Here is a 27,190-nt window from a genome sequence, read left to right on the forward strand (position 1 = left end):
AGCTGGCTCAGACACTAGGTGTGGTCTCTTACCCCACAGAACCTGACCCGGGAACAAGCCGACTACTGCGTCTCCCACATGAAGCCCTACGTGGACGGCAAGGGCCGTGAGCTCCCCACTGCGTTCGACTACGTGGAGTTCACCCGCTCGCTCTTTGTGAACTGAGCCACTCCCTGGGTCACCCGCCCCTCGCTGCTTGCCCCGCGTCGCCTTGCTGCATGTCCGCTCCTCTGTGTGCTCTCACTTTCCACTGTAACCTTAAGCCTGCTTAGCTTGGAATAAGACTTAGTAGAAAATGGTGCTTCACTAACCCGCTTCCGGTCCAGTCACAATCACCATGTCACTGTGGGGACCCAGATCCACGTCTTGAAGCAGCTGCCCTCATTCCGACTTCAGAAAATCAAAGCAGCTGGCTCTTCCCCTTGTTCTCCCGCCCTCCCCCAAATCTGTTTTCATGTAAAAGACAAATAAATGATGACTTCCCCCAAAACTTTGCTTTTCTTCATTCAGCTTGTTGTCAGAAACACAAGGCTCGGCACAGCGAAGGCTTGCACCCGCCTCCGGGACCCCTCAGGTGGCCACTTCCGCTGCCAGGCGGTCCAGGTCCTCAGCTTCCCGGGGCCCTTGTTCCACGAACTCTGTGCTCAGCTGCCACACCTTTACTGTGCCCTGGGCATCGCCCGTGGCCAAGAGCTGAGTCTGCTGGCTGTTGAACTCCAGACAGTAGACAGGGCTTTCATCCTGGGTTTGCTTGATCAAAACTGTGGGTTTCTGGGAGCTTTTCTGGAGATCAAACAGCAGCACGTCACCTGAAAAGACAGACACATGGAGTAAGAGAAACTCTAGAGACCCACCACATGGAAAGAGGAGGCTACCGCCTGGGTTCAATCCTGTTGTGTGCAGCCACGGTCGCTTTGAGTTGGGTTGCTGGAGGGAAGCTATCCTTACCCCCACGTGCAGTCTTTCCCCAACCCAGAACCCCAGGTACAAGCAGGGGCCAGACCACCCACCCCTTAAAAGAGACCCAGGCCTGGCGGCCCCTTCCTACCTTCCCCAGAGGCAGCTGCAAAAACCAAGGGCCGCACTGGGGACCAGCGCACAGCAAACAGATACTTGAGGGAGAGCTGCAGCGAGGTCAGGGGAGGGGCCTGCAGCATGGAGTACAGGTGGACATGCCCGTCGGTCCCAGCGCTCAGGAAGAGATTCCTAGATGGGATGCAGGGGGCCAGGCAAGGGCATCAGTGCTGGGATCTGGGTGGTGCTGGTCCCCAACACCAGACCCCTCCTGGGCTACCAAGCTCATGAAGAGCCTCCCGGGTCCCTGAGCCTGGAGCTGGTCCTCTATTAGAGGGACGATGCCTGGGCAAACCACCAAAGACCTGGACAGGGTCTCAGGTGGGCAGAAGGCAAGCACTTGAAGCAGTTTGTCATGAGGCTTGGCAGGCTAGAGACCCGCAGGGCAGGGATGCCCTGGCCCCACTAAGCCCCGGGCCCAGGCCTCCCCTGCCTACCTGTGGAAGGGGGAACAGCTCACAGAGTAGACGGGACCACCATGGGGGGAGAAGGTAAACTGTGCCGGGGCCCGCAGGGGCACAGAGCTGGGCATCCGTGTGAGGGCTGCCTCTCCAGCTGCCAGGGAACACTTGAGCGGGAAGCCACCTTCCGTGCCCAGAATGAACAGCCTAGGGTCAAAGCTGGAGAAGGCCACTGCCGTGGCGCCCACCTCGGTCTCCCCCCGGGAATGCTGTGGAGAAATGGCACCAGCAGGGTCAGAGCCAAATGCATCAGATGGCACTGTCCCAACAGAGCCAGAGAACAGGAGGGACGACCACAGCAAGTCGGGCCCACTGGCCACAGCTTCCCACCCCCAAGGCTCTCCGGCGCAGGCCAAGGCAGTTTCCGGGCGCCCGCGTACCTTCTTTAGCTTGGTGCTCCGTGGCAGTTGCTGCATGACCAGGGCGAAGCCCTCCGTGAGCTGTAGCTGGCCCGCCCCAACGCCACGCCAGAGCAGCACCTTCCCGTCGGTGGCCACACTCAGCACCTGGAAGCGGTGGCTGTGCCCGGGCTCGGGCAGCCACACCACCTGAGATGACAGTGTGCAAGGCCAGGATGGAGACAAGGGACACCTGGCCCAGGTGTTACACTCCACCCCTACCTTCCCTCTCTTCCAGGAAAAAAAGAATTATCAGGGAGGCCCAAGAGCCAGGCTCACCCACCAGGGGGCAGGCCCAGAGGGTTCCCAGGGCCCTCTCCAGTCCCAGAATCCCAGTGCCGCTCACTCGGTGCCTGCAGAGGAGGCTGGGAATGGCCACAGGGCCCTGGGAGTGGCTCCTGAGGGGGGTGACTCATGCTGTGGGAGCTCTGAGAATGCAGGAGGCAACTGTCCAATTGCCAACGCCCGGGTGACCTTCCTAGGAGAGTGGGCGCCCTCTCCCCAGCTCTGCCTCAGGGCCCACCCCGCCCGGCAGCCCCTGCCCTGACCTGGGACACAGGGTCTGTGTGGGTGTCATCCGTCAGGCCTGTGCACCACAGCAGCGGGTCCTCAGGACGGCTCAGGTCCCACACCAGCACCTCGCCACTGTACAGCCCTCCTGCAGGGATGGTGGGCCTGGGCAGAGGCTCAGCCCCACCCTCAGCCTGGCTTCCTGGCCAAGCACCCGCCCTGGCCCACCCACAGGGCCAGGTGGCAGAGCCACTTGGCTGGAAGTCATCCCCGCAGAGGGAGAGTCCTAGCCCCCAGCTCCCCTGCTGTACCCCAGGGAGCTCTGCCGGACACCCCTGCCCTGCACCTGGCAGCTCCCTCCAGCGTTGTCTGCCCCGTACCACTGATGGATTCCCAAGGGCACCTGCCTCTTCTGGCCTCTCCACAGTCCCCTAGCCCCGACCGTGGACCCCTTCCAGACCCCTCCTCCAAGTTCCACCCCCTCAGGCCTCACCGCAGACCTTCACCTGGGCTCCAGGCTGAGGGGGGTCAGGGCCTGCCTTTCTGTCTCCAGGCCAAAGGGCCCATGAAAAGCTCCCTTGTGTGCCTCTGCAGGGCGGGAAGCTGAGTCCTGAGAGGAGGCAGAGGCAGCAGGTAGCTCACCTGCGACATGGGAGGGCTGCGTGGGGTGGAAGGCCAGACACAGGACAGCGCTGGGGACCTCCACCACGGCCGACGGCTGCCGGGGACTCAGGCCTCGCCGGTCCAGGTTCCAGGCACACACGAAGGACTTAAGCGTGCTCCAGTCCCCATGGTCCAGCCTGCACACGGACACGCCTGAGCCGGCTGTGCCCCTAGGTGGGGCTCCTATCACCCACCCCACCTCTCTCCCCACTAGCCCCCGACACATTCGCTGTGTCCTTGTCACCACTAGACACTACTCTGGGTACTGAAGTGGCCCACACTCCACTCTAGCACCCCAAGGGTGTGACATTCTCTGGAAAACGGTCCCCAGGCACCAAGGATGGTCCATGCCATGCAAGATGGGGACGCAGCGAGGCAGGCAGGCCCAGGGCCGCCGAGCGGGGGGAGGGCGGTCCTGCCACTCAGCCCCACTGCCTGCTCTTCTCCTGCCACTTGTTGTCACCCCCGCCCAGGAAGCCTTAAGAAGAGACTCCCAGGATGGCCAAGCTCTTAGAACCAACTCTTCCCTGTGCAGCTACAGAGACAAGGCCCAGCGAGGGTCCTGGAGTGGCACGCTGCCCTCACCCGCCCCACTGCCACTCACCTGCCGTAGGCACAGGCCACCACGGAGCCAGTGGAGTTCCAGGAGATGCCGGTCACATGCAGACCTTGCGCTTGGGCTGGAGGGTAGCCCAGGGTATACAGACAAGACACCTGCGGAGACGTCCCCAACCCTGAGTCCCAAAGCCACCAGCAGAGGGCCTTGTGACTGCCTAACCAAAAACCCCACCTAGGCCAGGCCACATTGGCCCTAGAGGCCCTCAAGTCCATCGGCCAGGCCTAGAGGAAAACGTGGAGTGTTCATCCCCACATCTGTCCCAGCAGGATGCTTCCAACAGCCCAGAAGGCATGGCCTGAGAAGCAAGGCCGACCAGGCTCCTGCCCAGAGCGGCAGCTGCCCTCACAGGTGCACTCCACAGTTTCCAAGCCTCAGGGGCTGTAGCAGGAAGGTAGGAATGGCTGCCAGCAGCATAAAAATGCCCAACATGGCCGAGTGGGACACTCGACAAGGGGTCAAGCAAACCATCCAACGTCATACTGTGCTACACGCACATGATTTTTTGCTGTTGGTGGTGATGAGTTGGTTGGTTTTCTGAGACAGAGTCTCACTCTGTGGTCCAGGCTGGAGTGCAATGGTGCAATGTCCGCTCACTGCAACCTCCACCTCCCAGGTTCAAGTGATCCTCATGCCTCAGCCTCCCAAGTAGTTGGGACTACAGGCAAGCATCACCACACCCGGCTAATTTGTGTGTGTGTGTGTGTGTATATATATATATATTTTTTTAAGAGACGGAGTCTTGCTGTGTCACCCAGGCTGGAATACAGTGGTGCAGTCTCTGCTCACTGCAACCTCCGTCTCCTGGGTTCCTGCCATTCTCCTGCCTCAGCCTCCGGAGTAGCTGGGACTACAGGCGCCCGCCACCACGCCTGGCTAATTTTTTGTATTTTTGGTAGAGATGGGGCTTCACTGTGTTAGCCAGGATGGTCTCGATCTCCTGACCTTGTGATCCGCCTGCCTCGGCCTCCCAAAGTGCTGGGATTACAGGCATGAACCACTGCACCCAGCCTAATTTTTGTATTTTTAGCAAAGATGGGGTTTCACCATGTTGCCCAGGTTAGTCTCGAACTCCTGACCTCAGGTGATCCGCCTGCCTCGGTCTCCCAAAGTGCTGAGATGACAGGCGTAAGCCACGGTGCCCAGCTGCACACAATTTTTTGTCTAGCTCTGGCATCTTGCTTTCAGTTCCCAGCCGGCCACAGCCACAAGTGAGGAGGCTGACAACCAGCCTAGCCAGGGGTGGGCACCGGCTGCCCAGGAAGTAGTGTGTGCCAGGAATCCAAACAGCCTCCCAGATCCTCTGACGCTTCAGATCTGTTGACCTCATGATTCTACATAAAAAAACTATCCACTGAAGGCTGGGCGCAATGGCTCCTGTCATTTCAGCACTTTGGGAGGCTGAGGCAGGAGGATAGCTTGAGCTCAGGAGTTCAAGACCAGCGCAGGCAAGATGGTGAAACCCCGTCTCTACCAAAATACAAAAATTAGCTGGGCATGGGGGCCAGAGCCTGTAATCCCAGCTACTCAGGAAGTTGAGGTGGGAGGATCACTCGAACCCAGGAGACAGAGGTTGCACTGCTGCTCTCCAGCCTAAGCAACAGAGCAAGACCGTGTCTCAGAAAAAAAAAAAAAAAAAAAAGGGCCGGACCTGATGGCTCAACACCTGTAATCCCAGCACTTTGGGAGGCCGAGGCGGGCGGATCACGAGGTCAGGAGTTCGAGGCCATCCTGGCCAACATGGTGAAACCCCGTTTCTACTACAAATACAAAACAATGAGCCAGGCGTGGTGGCGGGCACCTGTGGTCCCAGCTACTCGGGAGGCTGAGGCAGGAGAATAGCATGAACCTGGGAGGTAGAGGTTGCAGTGAGCCGAGATCGCGCCACTGTACTCCAACCTGGCAACAGAGTGAGACTCCATCTCAAAAAAAAAAAAAAAACAACAACTCATTTTGTAAAAAAAAAAAAAAAAACAAAAAAAAAAAACTATCCACTGGAAAGACTCCCCACTCCACAGCCACACCCCGGAAAGACTCCCCACTCCACAGCCACACCCCGGGCAGGGCTGGAGCATGTGCAAGAGGTGCCTCTGCTGTGGAGAACAAGCTGGCAGGAGACCAGGACTAGCAACTCCACTCCTAGGTTTAGACCCAAGAGAAACGAAAACTCATGTCCACCAGACACAGGAGCATGACTCACAATACCCAAAAAGGGGAGCAGCCCACACGTCCATCAGCTGATGAGTGGCTTAATGAATGTGGTCTGTCGATGGAACACTATGCAGCTGTAAAAAGGAATGCAGCACCAATCCAAGCCACAACGTGCATGAACCCATGATTTTCAAACAAGGCTATACAGTGGGCTAGGAGGTGGAAGGAAGCTCTTGCGGGCCTGGTAATGTTCACTTTGTTGATCTGTGTTCTGGTTCAAGAAATGTTTACACTTTGTAAAAAATCATCTCAGGAGGCTGAGGCAGGAGCATCTCGAGCCCATCTGAAGTGCAGCCTGGGCAACATAGGAAGACCCTAACTCTAAAGACATTTTTTTGGCCAGGTGCGGTGGCTCACGCCTGTCATCACAGCACTTTGGGAGGCTGAGGCAGGTGGATCACCTGAGTGGTTCAAAACCAGCCTGCCCAGCATGGTGAGATCCTGTCTCCACCAAAAACACAAAATTAGCCAGGTGTGGTGGCGGGTGCCTGTAATCCCAGCTACAGAATTGCTTGGACCTAGGAGGCGGAGGTTGCAGTGAGCCAAGATCATGCCATTGCACTCCAGCCTGGGTGAAACAGCAAGATTCCGTCTCAAAAAAAAAAAAACAAAGACACAAGCTCCCTCATCTCAAACCCAATGCCGTCTGCCCAACTGCCCATCACTGTTTACAGGGTCATGACTCTGGTCTGCACCTGGAGGGCAGATAACCTGGAGCATGGTAGTGAAACCAGAGAGACTGGGGTTCAAGTTCTGGCTCAGCCAGGGTATAGCTGTGTGGCCCTGGACAAGTCACTCAGCCTCTCTCAGCCTCATCTATAAACTGAAGATTATAATAGCACTACCTCATACAGCTGTTTTATTTTGTTTGTTTGTCTTTTTTTCAGAAGGAGTCTTGCTCTGTTGTCCAGGCAGGAGTGCAGTGGTATAGTCTCAGCTCACTGCAACCTCTACCTCCCGGGTTAAAGCAATTCTCCTGCCTCAGCCTCCCGAGTAGCTGGAACTACAGGCACATGCCACCACGCCTGGCTAATTTTTGTATTTTTAGCAGAGACGGGGTTTCACTATGTTGGCCAGGCTGGTCTGGAACTCCTGACCTCAGGTGATCCACCCACCTCGGCCTCCCAAGTGCTGCGATGACAGGTATGAGCCACCGTGCCCGGCCTCATACAGTTGTTTTGAGGAGTGAATGAGATATCACAGGAGACATTCTTAAATAGGGCCTGGCCCAAAGAAGGCCCTCGCTGTACCATACATGGGGAGGCAGAGCAGCCGGGCCACCCGGGCTCCAGCCTCTGCCTCCACTGCTCACCCGTTCAGTTTCACCCTGGACATTACCTCCACATAGGATGTCCATCTCCCTAACCGTAAAGTGGACAGAACAATACCTACCTCAAGGTCAGCAGTGAAGACTCACTGACTTATTCTCAGGGAACCTAGCCCAGTACCAGGCAGGACGTTAGAGCCTGGTGACTGCTGACCGTGACGACGACTGGCACGGCTGTTATTTGTGGGAAGGAAAACAAGGGGAGACAGAAGTGGGGCAGGGGCTCCACCCGAGGCCGCACCAGCCCATCCCCTACCATCTGCTGCTGCTCGGTCCAGTTCACCTCGAAGCCATCAAACGCGTGGCTCTGCCAGTTCTTGTTCAGCTCTCGGATGACCATGGCCTCCACTCTCCGAAGAAAGGCTGCGAGCCGAGGCATGTCGTACCGGGACAGGGGCTGCACGCTGACGGGCACAGGGGCCTCCGTCTGCACCTGGGCGTCCACATGACTCCGGGCCTGGGCGGACGCATTGGCAGTGGCAATGCTGGCCGTCTGGCAACTTTTCTGGGGGGAGGGTGAAAACAAGCATCACCACCCAGCTGTCCTCACCCAGCCCCCGCCCAGCCCCCTGCCTGCCCCTCCTGCTGGACCTCCTCCTAGGTGCGATGGGTCTCCGGCTAGGGGCCTCTCTCAGTGAGGTCTGGGTTGGAAATGGCCCCTTGACTCTCCTATGTCCCACAGTCAATCAATGCCAGCCAATCAGAGCACTGTGTCCGCACCTCAGCCCCAGGGGCCAATTCAGGGCTGGCCAAGGGACCCACAGAGGCCAGTGAGACCCTGCCCCAGACTTTTGGTACAACAATTCGGAGGAGCCAGAGGGCTCCATTTCTGAAGACGTGGAGGGCAGGCAGAACCACGTCGGCTCACACCAGCACCCTGGCAGACACATGGTCTGATGCCCATGAACACCCCAGCCTCACACCACCCCAGCTGCCTCCCTCAGCAGGCAGCCCTCCCAGCACCCGGGCAAGCAACGGCAGCTCCGGCATCCACTATGAGCTGCGGGGTGGGAGGGAGAGCACCGCCCCCAGATGCCTTGCTCTCCACCCTGCCACCACGCCTACCATTCCTGGTCCCCTGCTTAGCTGTACCTGACACAGGTACAAACATCAGAACAGGGAAGGAGAAGCCAGCCTCCCTATCTTACAGCATGCCCGATCTTCACCAAACGAAGGTTCTCTGGGCGGAAGCAATGATTGCTGCTGTGAGGGGCTTTCCCCAGGTGGCCAAGGGACAATGACAAGGCCCTGGACTGCCACACTCCCTCCTTCCCATCTCATGCAGGATTTGAGCTGGGCCAGGAGGCAAGCCCGGAGGAAGGAAGGGGGCCGGACTCACCAGGACAGTTCTCTTCTGAACAGAGAGGCCTCAGCACTGGTACCCACCCTCACCTCCACAGGCCACTCAATTCCCTCTGCTTGTCTGTGTCCTAGTGAACCACAAGTCCCCCAGCATGAGACTCTGTCTGATCTTTGAATCCCCAGCACTTTGCACGGTATTTGGCACAAAGCAGATGTTCATTTATACACATACACACACACCCACAAAAAAAAAACCGCTGGCGCCGTGGCTCAGGCCTGTAATCCCAGCACTTTGGGAGGCCGAGGTGGGCGGGCGGGTGAATCACAAGATCTGGAGATCAAGACCATCCTGGCTTACATGGTGAAACCCGATCTGTACTAAAAATACAAAAAATTAGCCGGGTGTGGTGGCGGGCGCCTGTAGTCCCAGCTACTCAGGAAGCAGAGGCAGGAGAATGGCGTGAACTTGGGAGGCGGAGCTTGCAGTGAGCCAAGATCGTGCCATTGCACTCCAGCCTGGGCAACGGAGCAAGACTCCATCTCAAAAAAGAAAAAAAAAATTAGACGGGTGTAGTGGCGCGTGCCTGTAATCCTAGCTACTCAGGAGGCTGAGGCAGGAGAATCACTTGAACCTGGGAGGCAGAGGTTGCAGTGAGCCAAGATCGAGCCACTGCACTGCAGCCCGGGCTATGGAGGGAGACTCTGTCTCAAAGAAAAAATAAAATAAAATTATTGAGGCCAGACACGGTGGCTCACACCTGTAATCCCAGCACTTTGGGAGGCCGAGGTGGGCGGATCACAAGGTCAGGAGATCGAGACCATCCTGGCTAATATGGTGAAACCCTGTCTCTACTAAAAATACAAAAAAATTTGCTGGGTGTGGTGGCAAGTGCCTGTAGGCCCAGCTACTCGGGAAGGCTGAGGCATGAGAATGGCGTGAACCCAGGAGGCAGATCTTGCAGACAGTCGAGATCACGCCACTGTACTCCAGCCTGGGAGACAGAGCGAGACTCCGTCTCAAAAAAAAAAAAAAAAAAAAATTACTTACTGAGCATCTACTTGCCAGGCATTGTCTGGGTAATGAAGATACAGCAGAAAAGAAAATGTGCAAGATTCTTGTGCCCCAGGTGCTTACACAGGGGTGGGGAGAGATGAAAAAACAAGAAAATACCAAATCCACACAGCACTGAGCACATCCGGAGGCACGAGAACAGAAGCAAACAGCCAGGGAGGCTGTCTGGGGACAGCGAGGGTGGCCTCTTAGGGAGAAGGCATTTGAGCTGAGAGGTGAAGGACATGAAGGAGCTGGCCAAGTGAAAAGCTTCAGGAAGCAGTGTCGTGGGCCAGAATAAAATGTTATAGAGGAAAATCGCCTGAGCGCAGTGGTTCACACCTGTAATCCAAGCACTTTGGGAGGCCGAGGCAAGAGGATCACTTGAGTTCAGGAGTTTGAGACCAGCCTGGGCAACAGAGAGAAACCCCGTACCTACAAAACAATTAAAAATTTGCCAGAAGCTGGGTGCGGTGGCTCACGCCTGTAATCCCAGCACTTTGGAAGGCCAAGGCAGGTGGATCACAAGGTCAGGAGTTCAAGACGAGCCCGGCCAAGATGGTAAACCCCGTCTCTACTAAAAATACAAAATTGGCCGGGCACAGTGGCAGGCACCTGTAATCCCAATTACTCGGGAGGCTGAGGCAGAAGAATTGCTTGAACCTGGGGGGCGAAGGTTGCAGTGAGCCAAGATCGTGCCACTGCACTCCAGCCTGGGTGACAGAGGGAGACTCCACGTCAAAAAAAAAAAAATTGTCAGGCATGGTGGCACATCCTGTAGTCCCCAGCTACTCAAAAGGCTAAAGTGGGAAGATTGTTTGAGCCCAGGAAGTGGAGGCTGCAGCGAGCCGTTGATTGTGCCACTGCACTCCAGCCTGGGCAACAGAGCAAGTAAAGCCCAAGAGGACGTGTTGGACTCTGGGAATCATGGAAAGAAGGGAATCCAGGGTGACCCTGGGATCTGCACTGAGAACCCGTGGACAGGGCATCCCCAGATGTGAGGTCACACTCAGACAGAGAACACAGGGCAGTTCTGTGGGGCCTGCTTTGGACTCAGATGCCTCAGCCACCCACGGGGGGCATCAAGTATTCCCAGAGGAGGTTACAAAGCTCTGGAGAGCTTCTGACCAGACATGTGACTTAAAGCCACAGAGCTGGAGGAGGCTGCCGAGGGAGCATACACATCAAGGAATGAATGAATGCGCCAGGGGATCAGAAAGTGCATGTGCTGAGTCAAGATGCAAGGGGACTAAGGGAGAATCTCAAACTCTGTGAAAGCCACAATTCTGACCACAGTGCCACTTGGTAAGAGCTCACTTCCAGGCACTGTGCCAAGAGCTTCACCCACATCACCTCATTCCTCCTCACAACCACCCTACGAAGTAAATCCTATCTTCATATTATTAATGTTGGCACTGGGGCACAGAGAAACTGAGGAACTCACCCAAGGTCACACAGCAAAAGGTGATCGACTTGAACCCAGGCGGCCTTTTTTTTTTTTGAGACAGGGTCTCACTCTGTTGCCCAGGCTGGAGTGCAATGGAGTGGTCATAGCTCATTGCAATCTACCTCTGCCTCCTGGGCTCAGGCAATCCTCCCACCTCAGACTCCCAAGTAGCTGGGACTACAGGTACAAAACTACACCTGGCTGATTTTTTAAAAGAATTTTTTTGCAGAGACAGGGTCTCACTATATTACCTAGGCTTGTCTCCAACTCCTGGGCTCAAATGATCCTCCCTCCTCGGCCTCCCAAAGTACTGGGATCATAGGTGTGAGCCACCGCGCCCAGCCAACCTGACTTGCCACTAGACTCTCTGACCTCACGACAGTAAACTGCACCCCAGCCATGGTGCTCTCCCACACACGCGCGAGGCTGGGCCGACCACGTGTCACTGCACTCCGCTTCAGACGCTTGGCAGATACAGCACTCCTCACAAACTGAAGAATCACGGCGCCCTGCACTGCACAAGCCTATCGGGCCATTTTCCCAACAGCATGCGCTTAGTTCATGCCTCTGCCACATTTTGGCAATTCTCACAATATTTCAAACTTATTCATTCTGATTGTATCTGTTACAGTGATTTGTGATCGGTGATCTTTGATGTTACTACAATAACTGTTTTGCAGCACCACAAATTGCACCCACGTGAGACAGTGAACTTCATCGATAAATGTTGTGTGTGATTTGACTGCTCCACTGACCAGCTGTTCCCTGTCTCTCTCTCTCCTTGGGCCTCCCTATTCCCTGAGACAAAACAACATTGAAAGTAAGCCAATTAGGCCAGGGGTGGTGGTTCATGCCAGTAATCCCAGCACTTTGGGAGGCCAAGGCAGGCAGATCACCTGAGGTCAGGAGTTCGAGACCAGCCTGCCCAATGTGGTGAAACCCCATCTCTACTAAAAAAACACAAAAATTGGCCGGGCATAGTGGCTCATGCCAGTAATCCCAGCACTCTGGGAGGCCAAGGCGGGCGGATCACCTGAGGTCAGGAGTTCGAGACCAGCCTAGTCAACACAGCAAAACCCCATCTCTACTAAATATACATAAATTAGCTGGGCATGGTGGTGTGCACCTGCAACCCCAGCTACTCAGGAGGCTGAGGCAGGAGAATCGCTTGAACCCAGCCTGGGCAACAAGAAAGACACTATGTCTCAAAAAAAAAAAAAAAAATTACCCAGGTGTGGTGGTGGGTGCCTGTAGTCCCAACTACTTGGAAGGCTAAGCCAGAAGAATCACTTAAACCCAAGAAGCGGAGGTTGCAATGAGCCGAGATCATGCCACCACACTCTGGTCTGGGCATCAAAGTGAGACTCCATGTCAAAAAAAAAAAAAAAAAGGTAAGCCAATTAATATCCCTACAGGGGCCTCTAAATGTTCAAGGGAAAGGAATAGTTGCAGGTCTCTTAATTCAAAAGCTAGACATGATAATTAAGCTTAGTGAAGAGGGCATGTTGAAAGCTGAGACAGGCTGAAGCCAGGCCTCTTGCACCAAACAGCCAAGTTGTGAATGCAAAGTTCTTGAAGGAAATTAAAAGTGCTACTCCAGGCAACACACAAATTATAAGGAAGTGAAACAGCATATTGCTGATAGGGGTAAAGTTTAGTGGCCTGGATAGAAAATCAATCCAGCCACATTTCCTTAAGACACACCATAACCCAGAGCAAGGCCCTAACTCTCTTCAACTCCATGAAGGCTGAGAGCGGTGAGGAAGCTGCAGAAGAAAAGCGTGAAGCCAGCAGAGGTTGGCTCATGAGCTTTAAGGGAAGCAGCCATCTCCATAATGTACAAATATAAGATGAAGCAGCAAGTGCTGCTGGAGAAGCCACAGCAAGTTCCCCAGAAGGTCTAGCTCAGATTATTGATGAAGGTGGCCACACTAAACAGATTTTTTTTTTTTTTTTGAGACGGAGTCTAGCTCTGTCGCCCAGGTTGGAGTGCAGTGGCCGGATCTCCGCTCACTGCAAGCTCCGCCTCCCGGGTTCACGCCATTCTCCTGCCTCAGCGTCCTGAGTAGCTGGGACTACAGGCGCCCGCCACCTCGCCCGGCTAGTTTTTTATATTTTTTTTTTAGTAGAGACGGGGTTTCACCGTGTTAGCCAGGATGGTCTCGATCTCCTGACCTTGTGATCCACCTGTCTCGGCCTCCCAAAGTGCTGGGATTACAGGCTTGAGCCACCGCGCCCGGCCTTTTCTTTTTTTTTTTGAGACAGAGTCTCACTCTGTCACCCAGGCTGGAGTACAGTGGTGTGATCTCAGCAACCTTCGCCTCCTGGGTTCCAGCAATTCTCCTGCCTCAGCCTCCCGAGTAGTTGGAATTACAGGTGCCCACCACCATGCCTGGCTAATGTTTGTAATTTTTTTTTTTTGAGACGGAGTCTCACTCTGTCGCCCAGGCTGGAGTGCAGTGGCCGGATCTTAGCTCACTGCAAGCTCCACCTCCCAGGTTTACACCATTCTCCTGCCTCAGCCTCCTGAGTAGCTGGGACTACAAGCACCCGCTACCTCACCCGGCTAGTTTTTTTTGTATTTTTTAGTAGAGACGGGGTTTCACCATGTTAGCCAGGATGATCTCGATCTCCTGACCTCGTGATCTGCCCATCTCGGCCTCCCAAAGTGCTGGGATTACAGACTTGAGCCACCGCGCCCGGCCATGTTTGTATTTTGAATAGAGACGGAGATTCACCAGGTCAGCCAGGCTGGTCTCAAACTCCTGAACTCAGGTGATCAGCCCGCCTGGGCCTCCCAAAGTGCTGGGATTACAGGCATGAGCCACCACACCCGGCCCACATTTTCAAAGTAGATGAAACATTGGAAGGACATGCCATCTAGGAATTTGGAAACTAGAAAGAAGTCAATGCCTGGCTTCAAAGCTTCAAAAGACAGGCTGACTCTCTTGTTAGGGGATAATGCACCTGATGACTTCAAGGAAAAGCCAAAGTTCATTTATATCCAGAAAATCCTAGGGCCCTAACAAATTATGCTAAGCCAGGCACAGTGGCTCATGTCTGTAATCCCAGCACTTTGGGAGGCCAAGGAAGGTGGATTATTTTTGAGTCCAAGAGTTTGTGACCAGCCTAGGCAACACGGGGAAACCCAGTCTCTACAAAAAATTTAAAAATTAGCCAGGTCAGCTGGGCACAGTGGCTCATGCCTGTAATCCCAGCAATTTGGGAAGCCAAGGTGGGCTGATCACGAGGACAGGACTTCAAGTTCGAGACCAACCTGACCAACACAGTGAAACCCCATCTCTACTAAAAATACAAAACTCAGCCAGGCGTGGTGGAGCACAGCTGTAATCCCAGCTATTTGGGAGGCTGAGGCAGAAGAATCACTTGAACCCGGGAGGCAGAGGTTGTGGTGAGCTGAGATCATGCCATCATACTCCAGCCTATGCAACAAGAGCGAAACTCTGTCTCAAAAAACAAACATTAGGCCGGGCGCGGTGGCTCAAGCCTGTAATCCCAGCACTTTGGGAGGCGGAGACGGGTGGATCACGAGGTCAGGAGATCGAGACCATCCTGGCTAACACGGTGAAACCCCGTCTCTACTAAATATTACAAAAAACTAGCCGGGCGAGGTGGCGGGTGCCTGTAGTCCCAGCTACTCGGGAGGCTGAGGCAGGAGAATGGCGTGAACCCGGGAGGCGGAGCTTGCAGTGAGCCGAGATCTGGCCACTGCACTCCAGCCTGGGCGACAGAGCAAGACTCCGTCTCAAAAAAAAAAAAAAAAAACAAACAAACAAACATTAATATGGCACCTGCAAATTTCCTGTGAATTGGTAAGAAGCCAAAATTACTCTTTGTGCTCCGGGATACCTAAGTCAGCTTCCCATGGTTTGAGATCCCTTTGGGGATGAGGCCCAAGTCCATACCCTGCCACTATGCCAGGCAGTGTGTGACTGGCAAGAGGGTAAGGCTCCAATAAGAAGCCCCCAGGAAGTCAGAGAAAGAAATGAGGCATGGGAGTCAGGATCCTCGCTTCCTAGGTCACTCTCAGAGGGGAGTGTTGAGGAAGCTGGGCCCCGAGCCAGCCTCCCACACCTAGAAAGCGTATCCAGGGACCAGGCGCTATGGCTCACACCTGTAATCCCAGCACTTTGGGAGGCCAAGGCGGGTGGATCACGAGGTCAGGAGATCGAGACCATCCTGGCCAACATGGTGAAACCCTGTCTCTACTAAAAATACAAAAAATTAGCCAGGCGTGGTGGCACACGCCTGTAATCCCAGGTACTCGGGAGGCTGAGGCAGAATTGCTTGAACCTGGGAGGTGGAGGTTGCAGTGAGCTGAGATCACACCACTGCACTCCAGCACGGGCAACAGAGCGAGACTCTGTCTCAAAAAAAAAAAGAAAAAAAAAAAGGTGTGTTCAGGGGAGTACAAAGGGCTGGGCCAGACTTTACGTAATCACACCAGGACGTCCTCGGAAGGAATCAGAGGACAGTAACTACCAAAGCAAGACCAGTAGGGTCCACCCTCTTGAGAGTCTGAGGCCCCAGGGACCCTCTGCAGCCTGAAGGCCAATTCTTCCCCAAGAGAGCCTGCAGCCATGGAGAAGCCCAGAACATCAGCACTCCTGCCTCTCAGAGGAAGGAAACTGAGGCCCAGAAAGATGAGGAGATGCCTCCTGGAAAGTCCACCTGCCCCACAGGACCCCTTTTCTTGGAAACCCTACCCAAGCCAAAAGCTAGGCCCCAAGTCCGACTTCTCTGACTGAATGAAAACTGAACACTGGCCGTGCACAGTGGCTCGCACCTGTAATCCCAGCACTTTGGGAGGTCGAGGCAGAAGGATCACTTGAGGCCAAGAGTTCGAGACCACCCTGGCCAACATGGCAAAACCCCATGTCTACTGAAAATACAAAAATTAGTCGGGTGTGGTGGCACACGCCTGTAATCCCAGTTATCCGGCAGACTGAGGCAGGAGAATCACTTGAACCAGTAAGGCAGAGATTGCAGTGAGCTGAGATCGTGCCATCGCACTCCAGCCTGGGCAACAGAGCCAGACTCCGTCTCAAACAAGCCCACTCCAGCAGGGGGTGCCATATGCTAGAGAATCTCCTGGGCCGGGCCGGGCCAAGCCAGGCCCAGCCAAGCCAAGCGGGCAGGGCCAGGCATGGTGGCTCAGGCCTGTAATCCTAGCCCTTTGGGAGGCTGAGGCAGGCAGATCATTTGAGGCCAGGAGTTCGAGACCAGCCTGACCAAAATGGTGAAGCCCTCTCTCTACTAAAAATACAAAAGAAAGAAAGAAAGAAAAATTAGCCAAGTCTATTGGTAGATGACTGTAATCACAGCTACTAGGGAGGCTGAGGTGGGAAGATAGCTTGAACCTAGGAGGTGCAGGTTGCAGTAAGCCAAGATTGTGCCACTGCACTACAGCCTGGGCGACAGAGGGAGACTCCGTTTCGAGAGAGAGAGAGAGAGAGAGAGAGAGAGAATCTGCTGGGCCGGAAGCTACAGCCAGTCCAGAAAAGGCACTCACGTAGAGGCCCAGAGGTAGGCAGCTAGATGAATTCAGAAGAGGGATGCAGCAGAGGCCTGCCAGGGGGTGAAAGCACACAAGAAACCATTCAGTTCAGCATTTCCTAGGCACCTCTGGGACATGGAAAACTACAGGAGACTCATCCCTACCCTCAAGGAGCTAAATCAAGGGAGACAGACCTGAATGTTACAAATGCACCCCACTGGGCCGGGCGCGGTGGCTCACGCCTGTAATCCCAGCACTTTGGGAGGCCGAGACGGGCAGATCACAAGGTCAGGAAATGAAGACCACAGTGAAACCCCGTCTCTACTAAAAAAATTAGCCAGGCGCGGTGGCGGGCGCCTATAGTCCCAGCTACTCAGGAGGCTGAGGCAGGAGAATGGCGTGAACCCAGGAAGCGGAGCGTGCAGTGAGCCGAGATCGCGCCACTGCACCCCAGCCTGGGCGACAGAGCGAGACTCCATCTCCCCCAAAAAAAAAAAAATGCACCCCACTGGGAAACAGTTCAATAGATCGCAGTGAGGATGGCGCACTGGAATCATGCTTGATGCCTCTGAACTGCACACTTTCAAAAATGCTTAAAACGGGCCAGACATGGTGGTTCACAGCTTTAATTTCAGCACTTTGGGAGGCTGAGTGGGAGGCTCACATGAGGCCAGGAGTTCAATACCAGCTGGGTAACAAAGCAAGACCTCTGACTCTACAGAAATTTTCCAGATTAGCCAGGCGTGATGGTGTGCAACTGTAATTCTATCTACTCGGGAGACGGAGGTGGAAGGATTGCTTAAGCTCAAGAGTTTGAGGCTGCAGTGAGCTTTGATCACATCATTGCATTCCAGGCTGGGAGACAGAACTAGACCACCAGCACTTTGGGAGGCCGAGGTGGGAGGATCATTTGAGGTCAGGAGTTCGAGACCAGCCTGGCCAACATGGTGAAACCCCGTCTCTACTAAAAATACAAAAAATAGCCAGGCCTACTGGGACACGCCTCTGATTCCAGCTACTGGGGAGGCTGAGGTGGGAGAATTGCTTGAACTCAGAAGGCAGAGACTGCAGTGAGCCAAGATTGCACCACTGCAATCCAGCCTAGGGAAGACAGTGCGATTCCATCTCAAAAAAAAAAAAAAAAAAAAAACTGGGCCACTGTAGTGGCTCACACCAGTAATCCCAGCACTTTGGGAGGCTGAGGCGAGCAGATCACAAGGTCAGGAGTTCAAGACCAGCCTGACCAATATGGTGAAACCCCATCTCTACTAAAACTACAAAAATTAGCTGGGCATGGTGGTATGTGCCTGTAATCCCAGCTACTCAGGAGGCTGAGGCAGGAGAATTGCTTAAACCCAGGAGATAGAGGTTGCAGTGAGCTGAGATTGCACCATTGCACTCCAGCCTGGATGACAGAGCAAGACTCTGTCTCAAAAATAAATAAATATATATATATTTTTAAGTAACTCTACTGGAAAGCAGCTGGATTAAACTAGTGGTTCTAGTGGTTCTCAAACTTCGCTATGCATTAGAATCATTTAGGGAGATTTTATAAAACCAGATTCCCAGGTCATACCACATGCAAAGTAAGCCACAGTAACTGCAAGTAGAACCCAGGAGTTCACATTTTTCAACACTTTCCAGGGCATTCCACTGTTGACTACCTTTGAGAAGAGGGATGAGGTACCCCTCAGCTGAGACAGCGGGGCCAGTCACTGACACTCAGAAATTCCACATGAACAGCACTGGCTTTTACTTGGCTTTCTGGTCAACAGTCCCATTCAATCCCATAAGAGGTATCCTAACAATCGCACTTCACAGAAGACAGACTGCGTTACTAGCCCAGGGCCGAGCCACTAATAAAAAGGATCTGCAGCCTCAAACTCAGATCGAAAATTAAGGTCCAGGACACCGTCCCTCTAAACAGATAGGGATGTGGCAAGAAAAGTCGAGTCAGGACAAAAACTACATATATATAAAAATATATAATATATACATAAATGTTATATATATTATATATAGTAATATATATATAAATATATACTTTTTTTTTTTTTTTTTTTTTTTTTGAGGCGGAGTGTAGCTCTGTCGCCCAGGCTGGAGTGCAGTGGCCGGATCTCAGCTCACTGCAAGCTCCGCCTCCCGGGTTCACGCCATTCTCCTGCCTCAGCCTCCCGAGTAGCTGGGACTACAGGCGCCCGCCACCTCGCCCGGCTGGTTTTTTGTATTTTTTAGTAGAGACGGGGTTTCACCGTGTGAACCAGGATGGTCTCGATCTCCTGACCTCGTGATCCGCCCGTCTCGGCCTCCCAAAGTGCTGGGATTACAGGTTTGAGCCACCGCGCCCGGCCATAAATATATACATATTTTTTAAGACAGGGTCTCACTCGGTCACTCAGGCTGGAATGCAGTGGCGTGATTTTGGCTCACTGCAACTTCCACCTCCTGGGTTCAAGCAATTCTCCTGCCTCAGCCTCCCAAGTAGCTGGGATTACAGGCATGTGCCACCACGCCCAGCTAATTTTGTATTTTCAGTAGAGACGGGGTTTCTCCATGTTAGTCAGGCTGGTCTTCAACTACCAGTCGATCTCAGGTGATCCGCCCGCCTCGGCCTCACAAACTGCTGGGATTACAGGTGTGAGCCACCGCGCCCAGTCCCATTTTTGTATTTTTAGTAGAGACGGGGGTTTCACCATGTTGGCCAGGCTGTTCTCGAACTCCTGACCTCAGGTGATCCACCTGCCTCAGCCTCTCAAAGTGCTGGGATTAGAGACATGAGCCACCACACCGGCCCATAGATTACTTCCACAAAGAAGAAAAAGTTAACTCAAAAAGCACCAGGTGGCAGTGGCGCAGTGGTCACCATGACAGCTGAGGGGCTGGGCGCGGTTCTGCCAGGCTAGGAGCACACCCAGCACCCAGAATCTCAGTGGTCGCTGCTTCAGCACAGCCTGTGCCATGGCCACCTCTGCCCCCTCCTCGGAGCATGTCAGGAAGCTGCATGAGATCTTTCACTGTCTCCAGGAAGGCCTACAAGGGGTGCCCAAGCAGCTGCTGGATGCAGTGGGGACCAAAGAGAAGCTGATCAGAGATTTTGATGAAAAGCAACAGGAAGGAAATAAAAAGCTGGCAGAGATGGAGGAGGAACGACATTATGCACCTCTATCTTTCCGTAACCCCATGATGTCTAAGCTTCAAAACTACCAGAAGGGCCAGGGGTAGTAGCTCACACCTGTAACCTCAGCACTTTAGGAGGCTGAGGTGGGCAGATCACTTGAGGTCAGGAGTTCAAGACCACCCTGACCAACATGGTGAAACCCCGTCTCTACTAAAAATACAAACATTAACCAGCCGTTGTGGCACACAGCTGTAGTCCCAGCTTCTGAGGAGGCTGAGGCAGGAGGATCACTTGAAACCGGGAGGTGGAGGTTGCAGTGAGCTGAGATCGCACCACTGCACTTCAGCCTGGGCAACAGAGCGAGACTCCATCTCACACACACAAAAAGAAAGTACCGGCCGGGCGCGGTGGCTCACGCCTGTAATCCCAGCACTTTGGGAGGCCGAGACGGGTGGATCACAAGGTCAGGAGATCGAGACCATCCTGGCTAACACGGTGAAACCCCATCTCTACTAAAAAATACCAAAAACTACCCGGGCGAGGTGGCGGGCGCCTGTAGTCCCAGCTACTCGGGAGGCTGAGGCAGGAGAATGGCGTGAACCCGGGAGGTAGAGCTTGCAGTGAGCTGAGATTCGGCCACTGCTCTCCAGCCTGGGTGACAGAGCGAGACTCCGTCTCAAAAAAAAAAAAAAAAAAAAAGAAAGTACCAAGAGGAGCCCAGGCGAGGTGGCTCAGGCTTGTAATATCTATAACTTGGGAGGCTGAGGCAGGCGGATGACTTGAGGCCAGGAGTTTGAGACCAGCCTGGCCAACATGGTGAAAAGTGAGGAGTTCAAAACCAACCTGGCCAATATGGCGAAACCCCATCCCTACTAAAAATAAAAAAAAAATGGGCTGAGCACAGTGGCTAACACCTGTAATCCCAGCACTTTGGGTGGCCGAGGCAGGCGGATCATGAGGTCAGGAAATCAAGACTATCCTGGCTAACATGGTGAAACCCCACCTCTACTAAAAAAAACAAAAAATTAGCCAGGAGTGCTGGCATGCACCTGTAGTTCCAGCTACGTGGGAGGCTGAGGCAGGAGAATCACTTGAACCTGGGAGGGAGAGGTTGCAGTGAGCCAAGATCATGCCACTGCACTCCAGCCTGGGTAACAGAGTGAGACTCTGTCTCAAAAAAAAAAAAAAAAAAAAAATTATTAGCCATGCATAGTGGCTCATGCCTATAACCCCAGCCACTCAGGAGGCTGAGGCAGGAGAATTGCTTGAAGTCGGGAGGCAGAAGTTGCAGTGAGCTGAGATCATGCCATTGCACTCTAGCCTAGGCCACAGAGTGAGACTGTGTCTCAAAAAAAAAAAGGCCAGGCGGGGAACGGTGGCTCACGCCTGTAATCCCAGCACTTTGGGAGGCCGAGGCAGGCGGATCACGAGGTCAGGAGATCGAGAGCATCCTGGCCAACACGGTGAAACCCCGTCTCTACTAAAAATACAAAAAATTAGCCAGCTGTGGTGGCAGGCACCTGTAGTCCCAGCTACTTAGGAGGCTGAGGCAGGAGAATGGCATGCACCTGGGAGACAGAGCTTGCAGTGAGCCGAGACTGTGCCACTGCACTCCAGCCTGGGCAATAGAGTGAAACTACGCCTCAAAAAAAAAAAAACAAAAACGGCTGGGCGTGGTGGTTCATGCCTGTAATCTCACCACTCTGGGCCAATGCGGACAGATCACGAGGTTAGATCACGAGGTCCGGAGTTCAAGACTCGCCTGGCCAACATAGTAAAACCCTGTCTCTACTAAAAATACAAAAATTAGCTGAGCATGGTGGCATGTGCCTGTAGTCCCAGCTACTGCGGAGGCTGAGGCAGAAGAATCACTTGAACCCAGGAGGCGGAGGTTGTGGGAAGCCGAGATGGTGCCACTGCACTCCAGCCTGGGCAACAGAGCAAGACTCCGTCTCAAAAACAAACAAACAAACAAACAAACAAAAAAATTAGCTGGGTGTGGTGGCGCGTGCCTGTAGTCCCAGCTCAGGACTGAGGCTGAGGCAGGAGAATCGCTTGAACCCAGGAGGTGGAGGCTGCAGTGAGCCGAGATGGCGCCACTGCACTCCAGCCTGGCAACAGGCTCCATCTCACACAAAAAAATTTAAAAATTAGCTGGGCACAGTGGTATGTATCTGTAATCCCCGCTACACAGGAGGCTGAGGCAAGAGGACGGCTTGAGCCTGGAAGTTGGAGGTTGCAGTGAGCCAAGATGACACTACTGCACTCCTACCTGGGAGACAGAGCAAGACCCTGTGGATGGATGGATGGATGGATGGATGGATGGATGGATGGATGGATGGATGGAAGGGAGGGAGGGGAAGGGAAGAGAAGAGTGGGAAGGGGACAACAGAAAGGGAAGGGATGAAAAAAGTAACTTACCTTCTTCTGGCCCTTGAAACATTCTTACGATATAAAAGAATCTCCTTAGGTAAGAGAGCTGGCTGTTTCAAGTGAACCATCCTCAGATGAAAGCCTTCACACCCAAGTATTAGTATCATTTTCTTGGGATTCTACAGGTTAAAGCTATCTACAAGAAAATTAACCGGACTCAAGCTCATTCTATTAGAAAAAAAAAAAGTATTAAACTGAATCAATGATTCCTAGAGTCTACTTTTTAATTGTTATTATTATTTTTTATATACAGAGTATCACTGTCACCCAGGCTGGAGTGCAGTGGCACAATCTCGGCTCACTGCAACCTTCGCCTCCCAGGTTCAAGCGGTTCTCCCACCTCAGCCTCCAGAGGAGCTGGGATTACAGGCGTGCACCACCACATCCGGCTAATTTTTGGTACTTTTAGTAGAGATGGGGTTTTACCATGTTGGCCAGGCTGGTCTCCAACTCCTGACCTCAGGTGACCCACCAGCCTCAGCCTCCCACAGTGCTGGGATTACAGGTGTGAGCCATCACACCCAGCCCCAACCTAGAGTCTTCTAAAAATGTTCAGCAAGGCCGGGTGCGGTGGCTCAAGCCTGTAATCCCAGCACTCTGGGAGGCTGAGGTGGGTGGATCATGAGGTCTGAAGATCAAGACCATCCTGGCCAACACGGTGAAACCCCATCTCTACTAAAAATACAAAACATTGGCCAGGCGTGGTGGCGGGTGCCTGTAGTCCCAGCTACTCGGGAGGCTGAGGCAGGAGAATGGCGTGAACCCAGGAGGCAGAGCTTGCAGTGAGCAGAGATCGCGCCACTGCACTCTAGCCTGGGCGACAGAGCGAGACTCCGTTTCAAAAAAAAAAAAAAAAGTTCATGTTCAGCAAGAGCTATTCTGAGTACTGCTTAAAAGCCAGTGCATCTGAATCATCAGTTGACCTGTGATAAGGATAGACAGATAACTAAACCACCCAGTGCCCTGGCTTTCCCTGAGAACTGCTCCCATGCAGCACAACAAAGTGGGGAGTGCTTGCAAACTAGATCAGATCCTGGCTTCAGCTGTGCAGACTTCCAGGCCTAAGGTAAGAAATCTGCCCTCAAGATAAGACTTCATGGAAACCTCACTGGCCTTGGGGAAGATCTGGGCTCTCTGCAAGTTCATGCAGCAAGCTAAGCCTCAGTATTCTCTTCTGGGACATGTCCAGCACCCAAGGCTGCTCATCTTCAGAGGAAAAGCATAAGTCCTTACAATACTCTGAAAGGCCCCACCTGACCTGCCTTTCCTCACCTTATCCTCTCTGACCTCACCTGGGACCACTCTTCCCAATTCCTCACTCCTCTCCAGGCCCATCTGCCTCCTCAAACAGACAAATTTGTCCTAGGGCCTTTGCACGGACCTTTTTTTCCCCCTGTAGAGTCAGGGTCTCTCACTGTGTTACCCAAGCTGGAACACAGTGGTGCAATCATAGCTCACTGCACCTTTGAACTCCTGGGCTCAAGGGATCCTCCCGCCTCAGCTGCTCAAGTAGCTGGGACTACAGGCACAACTCCACGGCACCCTACTTTGCACTTGACTTTTCATCTCCCTCGATGACTCTACCCCAAGTATCCACTTAGCCCAAGCTCACTCCTCCGAATCTTTGCTAAAATGTCCCCCTCTCACTATAGTCCACACGGCAAACCACTCTCTCAATCCCCAACCCAGTCCTTCCAATCTCTCAGCTTTTTCTTTTGTCCACGGCACGATTCACCTTCTAATACACTGCATAATTTACGTATTAAATACACTGTTAATGTTACAGCCCCTGCCACTGCCCATGTAAGCTCCAGGAGGGACAGTTGTCTGTCTTTTCTGACGAGTCCCCAACCCTTGAACAGCTCCTGGCACACGGCAGGTACTCCAAGTCCGCACAGGCCCCTTGGGAGAGGCCTGGAGCACGCAGCAGCCCCACCCACCATCTCATCAGAGCACCTCCTGTTGTGCGCGTTTGATTAAACACCTGGAAAACTGGCTTATCTAGAATTTACGATGCAGTTTGGTCACTTAAAAGTTAGCCTGGGCCGGGCGCGGTGGCTCACGCCTGTAATCCCAGCACTTTGGGAGGCCGAGGCGGGCGGATGAGGAGGTCAGGAGATCGAGACTATCCAGACTAACACGGTGAAACCCCGTCTCTACTAAAAAATACAAAAAAAAAAATTCGCCGGGCGTGGTGGCGGGCGCCTGTAGTCCCAGCTACTCGGGAGGCTGGGGCAGGAGAATGGTGTAAACCCGGGAGGCGGAGTTTGCAGCGAGCCGAGATAGGGACAGCTTAAGCCCAGGAGTTGGAGACCAGCCAGGGAAACACAGGGAGACCCCATCTCTATAATAAATAAATAAACAAACAGCCGCCGTGGTGGCGCGCGCCTGAAGTCTCAGCTACTCTGGATGCGCAGGTGGGGGGATCGCTCGTGCACCAGAGGCTGAGACTGCAGTGAGCCGAGATCGCACCACTGCACTCCAGCCTGGGCGGCAGAGCGAGACCCTGTCTCAAAAAAAACGAAACAAAACCAAAAAAAGTTGTTTTAAATGCTTAAAAACTGCAGTTCACACAAAATCCTTCAAAACGTGGGATCCTTGGAGGTGTCTGTTGTTCCACTTTTTGTTATTAAAAAATCAGTCAAGAGCATCCTCCGGGCCAGTTTATGTGGAATAAACTGTAAAGGCAAACGGTGGGACGCCCGAACCCGCCCGGCGGCCGCGCTGCGCCCGCGCCTTCCCGCCCGCGTCTCTCCGCGCTGGGCCCGCGCCCTCACCGTCTCCCCGCCGATGCCCTGGACGGCCCTCCACTGCGAGGGCACGGACGCCACACCCAAGGTCTCGTCCTGCAGTGGCCCCGGCCGCCCCGGCCCCGGGCCGCTCGCAACCCCGCCCGTCGCCAGCACCGCAACACCCGCGCTTCCCGCCGGGCTGAGTGGCCCGGACTGCGCGCGGGTTGCCGTGGAGACGGTTCCGCCCTCTCGTGCCGACGCAGTCAGGCGCGACCTCCGCCCTTACACCGCCTTGAGCGGAAAACGGGGAACGTGAGGCTGGCGGCGCCATGTTTGAATTGGTCGCAGCGCCACCTGCAAGGCCTGGAAGAAAGAAAAGTAATGATTCTTCTCGGCCAGAGAAAGAAGCATGACCGGTTTTGCATACCCTGTCCCTAGAAAAAGCAGGCTCGAGGAAGACCTGACTACTTCTAGGCGAGGAAAACTGCGGAAGTGAGGCATTGGTGCCAGGTTCAAAGATGGCGCTGAGCGGCCAAGCGCAGAGGCCAGGCGAGGGCGGGAGCCTGCGGCCGTGGCGGGCCAGCGAGTTCTGGGCCTGGGGGCGCAGATCTGGCTGAGCAACTGATGCTTCCAGAAGATCCGAGAACCGCGCCACTCGAACAGGCTGTCACCTCGAAGCCAAGTGGTCTCCCTTTGATCCTCAGTCTCTGTCTCAATAGAATGATGATGAAAAATATCCCTACGGAGATTAAATGTGGTTGAAAATATGGGAGGCCCAGGCCGGGCGCGGTGGCTCACGCCTGTAATCCCAGCACTTTGGGTAAACCGAGGCGGGCGGATCACAAGGTCGGAGATCGAGACCAGCCTGACCAACAATATGGTGAAACCCTGTCTCTACTAAAAATACAAAAATTAGCCGAGTGTGGTGGTGCGGGCCTGTAATCCCAGCTACTCGGGAGAGGAAGGCAGGAGAATCGCTTGAACCCGGGAGGCGGAGGTTGCAGTGATCCGGATCGCCCCACTGCACTCCAGCCTGGGCAACGGAGTGAGACGTCGCCTCAAAAAAAAAAAAAAGAAAAGAAAAGAAAAGCTGGGAGACCCAAATGAGGTCTTCTACAGAAAAATGCTTATTAAATCGAAATTAAAAGCAAATAACCAAAAATTGCCTACTGTATGTGGGGCAAAAAGTCCAGAACGTCTCTTATTAAATTCTCTCCCTGAGGAAGGAATTGCTTTTTTTTTTTTTTTTTTTTTTTTTTTTTTGTATTTTTTAGTAGAGACGGGGTTTCGCCGTGTTAGCCAGGATGGTCTCGATCTCCTGACCTCGTGATCCACCCACCTCAGCCTCCCAAAGTGCCGGGATTACAGGCGTGAGTCACCAGGCCCAGCCAGGAATTGCTTCTGATACAATGTTATGTCGTTCTGCCATTCCCCACGCCCCACCGCAATTAAAAAACAGTGGAGATTCTGACCTGAGGACTAAAACAATAAAAATAAATAATAAACAAATAGACTGGGTGCGGTGGCTCACACCTGTAATCCTGTGAGAGGCCAAGGCAGGAGGATCGCTTGAAGCCAGGAGTTCGAAACCAGCCTGAGCAACATAGTGAGAGCCCGTCTCTACCAAAAAAAATTTTCAAAACTTAGCTGGGCATGGTGGCACATGCCTGTAGTCCCACCTACTCAGCAGGCTGAGGTGTAAGGATCCCTCGAGTCCAGGAGTTTGAGGCTGCGGTGAGCTATGATTACACCACTACACTACAGCCTGAGAGATGGCGCAAGACCCTATCTCTAAAAAAATAATAATAAGCCAAACGAGATGGCCAGCACTTCGGAAGGCCAAGGCAAGAGGATCACTTGAGCCCAGGAGTTTGAGAACTGCCTGGGCTGAACATAGCAAGACTCTCTATCTACAAAAAATTTAAAAATTAGCCAGGCATGGTGGCACACACCTGTAGTCCCAGATGCTCCAGAGGCCAGGGTGAGAGGATCCCTGGAGTCAGGGAAGTTGAGGCTGCAGAGAGACCTGATTGAACCACACTGTGCTTCAGCCTAGACAAGAGAGTGAGACCCTGTCTCAAAATAATAATAATAATAACAAAATAATAAAATTTTAAAAATTCTGAAAAATGAGCTGGAAGGATAGATGCTACTTTTTCTTTTTCTTTTTTCTTTTTTTTTTTTTTTTTTTTTTTGACACAGAGCCTCACTTTGTCGCCCAAGCTGGAGTGCAGTGGCGTGATCTCGGCTCACAGCAACCTCCACTCCCCAGTTCAAGCGATTCTCATGCCTCAGCCTCCCAAGTAGCTGGGATTACAGGCACATGCCA

At 53.5% G+C, this 27,190-nt stretch overlaps 2 protein-coding genes across 8 annotated transcripts in view; one reads left to right on the plus strand and one right to left on the minus strand.

Moving 5' to 3' along the window:
• The window catches only part of SPTAN1 (spectrin alpha, non-erythrocytic 1), an 83,227-nt gene extending 82,737 nt beyond the window's left edge, over positions 1-490 (plus strand). For all 5 annotated transcript variants that reach the window (XM_008006036.3, XM_008006039.3, XM_008006038.3 and 2 more), the window contains one exon: positions 40-490. In XM_008006036.3, the coding sequence (XP_008004227.3) occupies positions 40-165 (126 nt within the window). In that variant the 3' untranslated portion in view covers positions 166-490. The remainder of the gene's footprint in view (positions 1-39) is intronic.
• Positions 488-25,214, minus strand: DYNC2I2 (dynein 2 intermediate chain 2). 3 transcript variants are annotated; one of them, XM_073021979.1, is made up of 10 exons: positions 24,907-25,015; positions 9,956-10,048; positions 7,544-7,765; positions 3,711-3,820; positions 3,086-3,243; positions 2,482-2,591; positions 1,916-2,083; positions 1,512-1,744; positions 1,049-1,206; positions 488-809 (listed from the first exon to the last, which is right to left on the minus strand). In XM_073021979.1, the coding sequence occupies exons 3-10, from the start codon at positions 7,637-7,639 to the stop codon at positions 571-573; spliced, it is 1,272 nt and encodes a 423-aa protein (XP_072878080.1). In that variant the 5' UTR covers positions 7,640-7,765; positions 9,956-10,048; positions 24,907-25,015; the 3' UTR covers positions 488-570. The 3 variants fall into 3 exon arrangements, with proteins under 3 accessions (XP_072878080.1, XP_072878079.1, XP_008004568.3); XM_073021978.1 differs by having other exon boundaries at positions 7,517-7,765; XM_008006377.3 differs by lacking the exon at positions 9,956-10,048 and having other exon boundaries at positions 7,517-7,765; positions 24,907-25,214.
• Between the last annotated feature and the right edge of the window lie 1,976 nt (positions 25,215-27,190).

This window comes from Chlorocebus sabaeus, chromosome 12 (genome assembly GCF_047675955.1).
Source record: "Chlorocebus sabaeus isolate Y175 chromosome 12, mChlSab1.0.hap1, whole genome shotgun sequence".
Taxonomy (NCBI): domain Eukaryota; kingdom Metazoa; phylum Chordata; class Mammalia; order Primates; family Cercopithecidae; genus Chlorocebus; species Chlorocebus sabaeus.

Bases quoted from the DNA above. Each gene is read 5' to 3' on its own strand.
- DYNC2I2 (XM_008006377.3), bottom strand. From the start codon at position 7,639: ATGCCTCGGCTCGCAGCCTTTCTTCGGAGAGTGGAGGCCATGGTCATC. The intron at 1,207-1,511 runs GTAGGCAGGGGA...CATCCCATCTAG, and splicing joins AGCTGTTCCCCCTTCCACAG to GAATCTCTTCCTGAGCGCTG. The intron at 810-1,048 runs GTAGGAAGGGGC...CTGTCTTTTCAG, and splicing joins TGCAGCTGCCTCTGGGGAAG to GTGACGTGCTGCTGTTTGAT.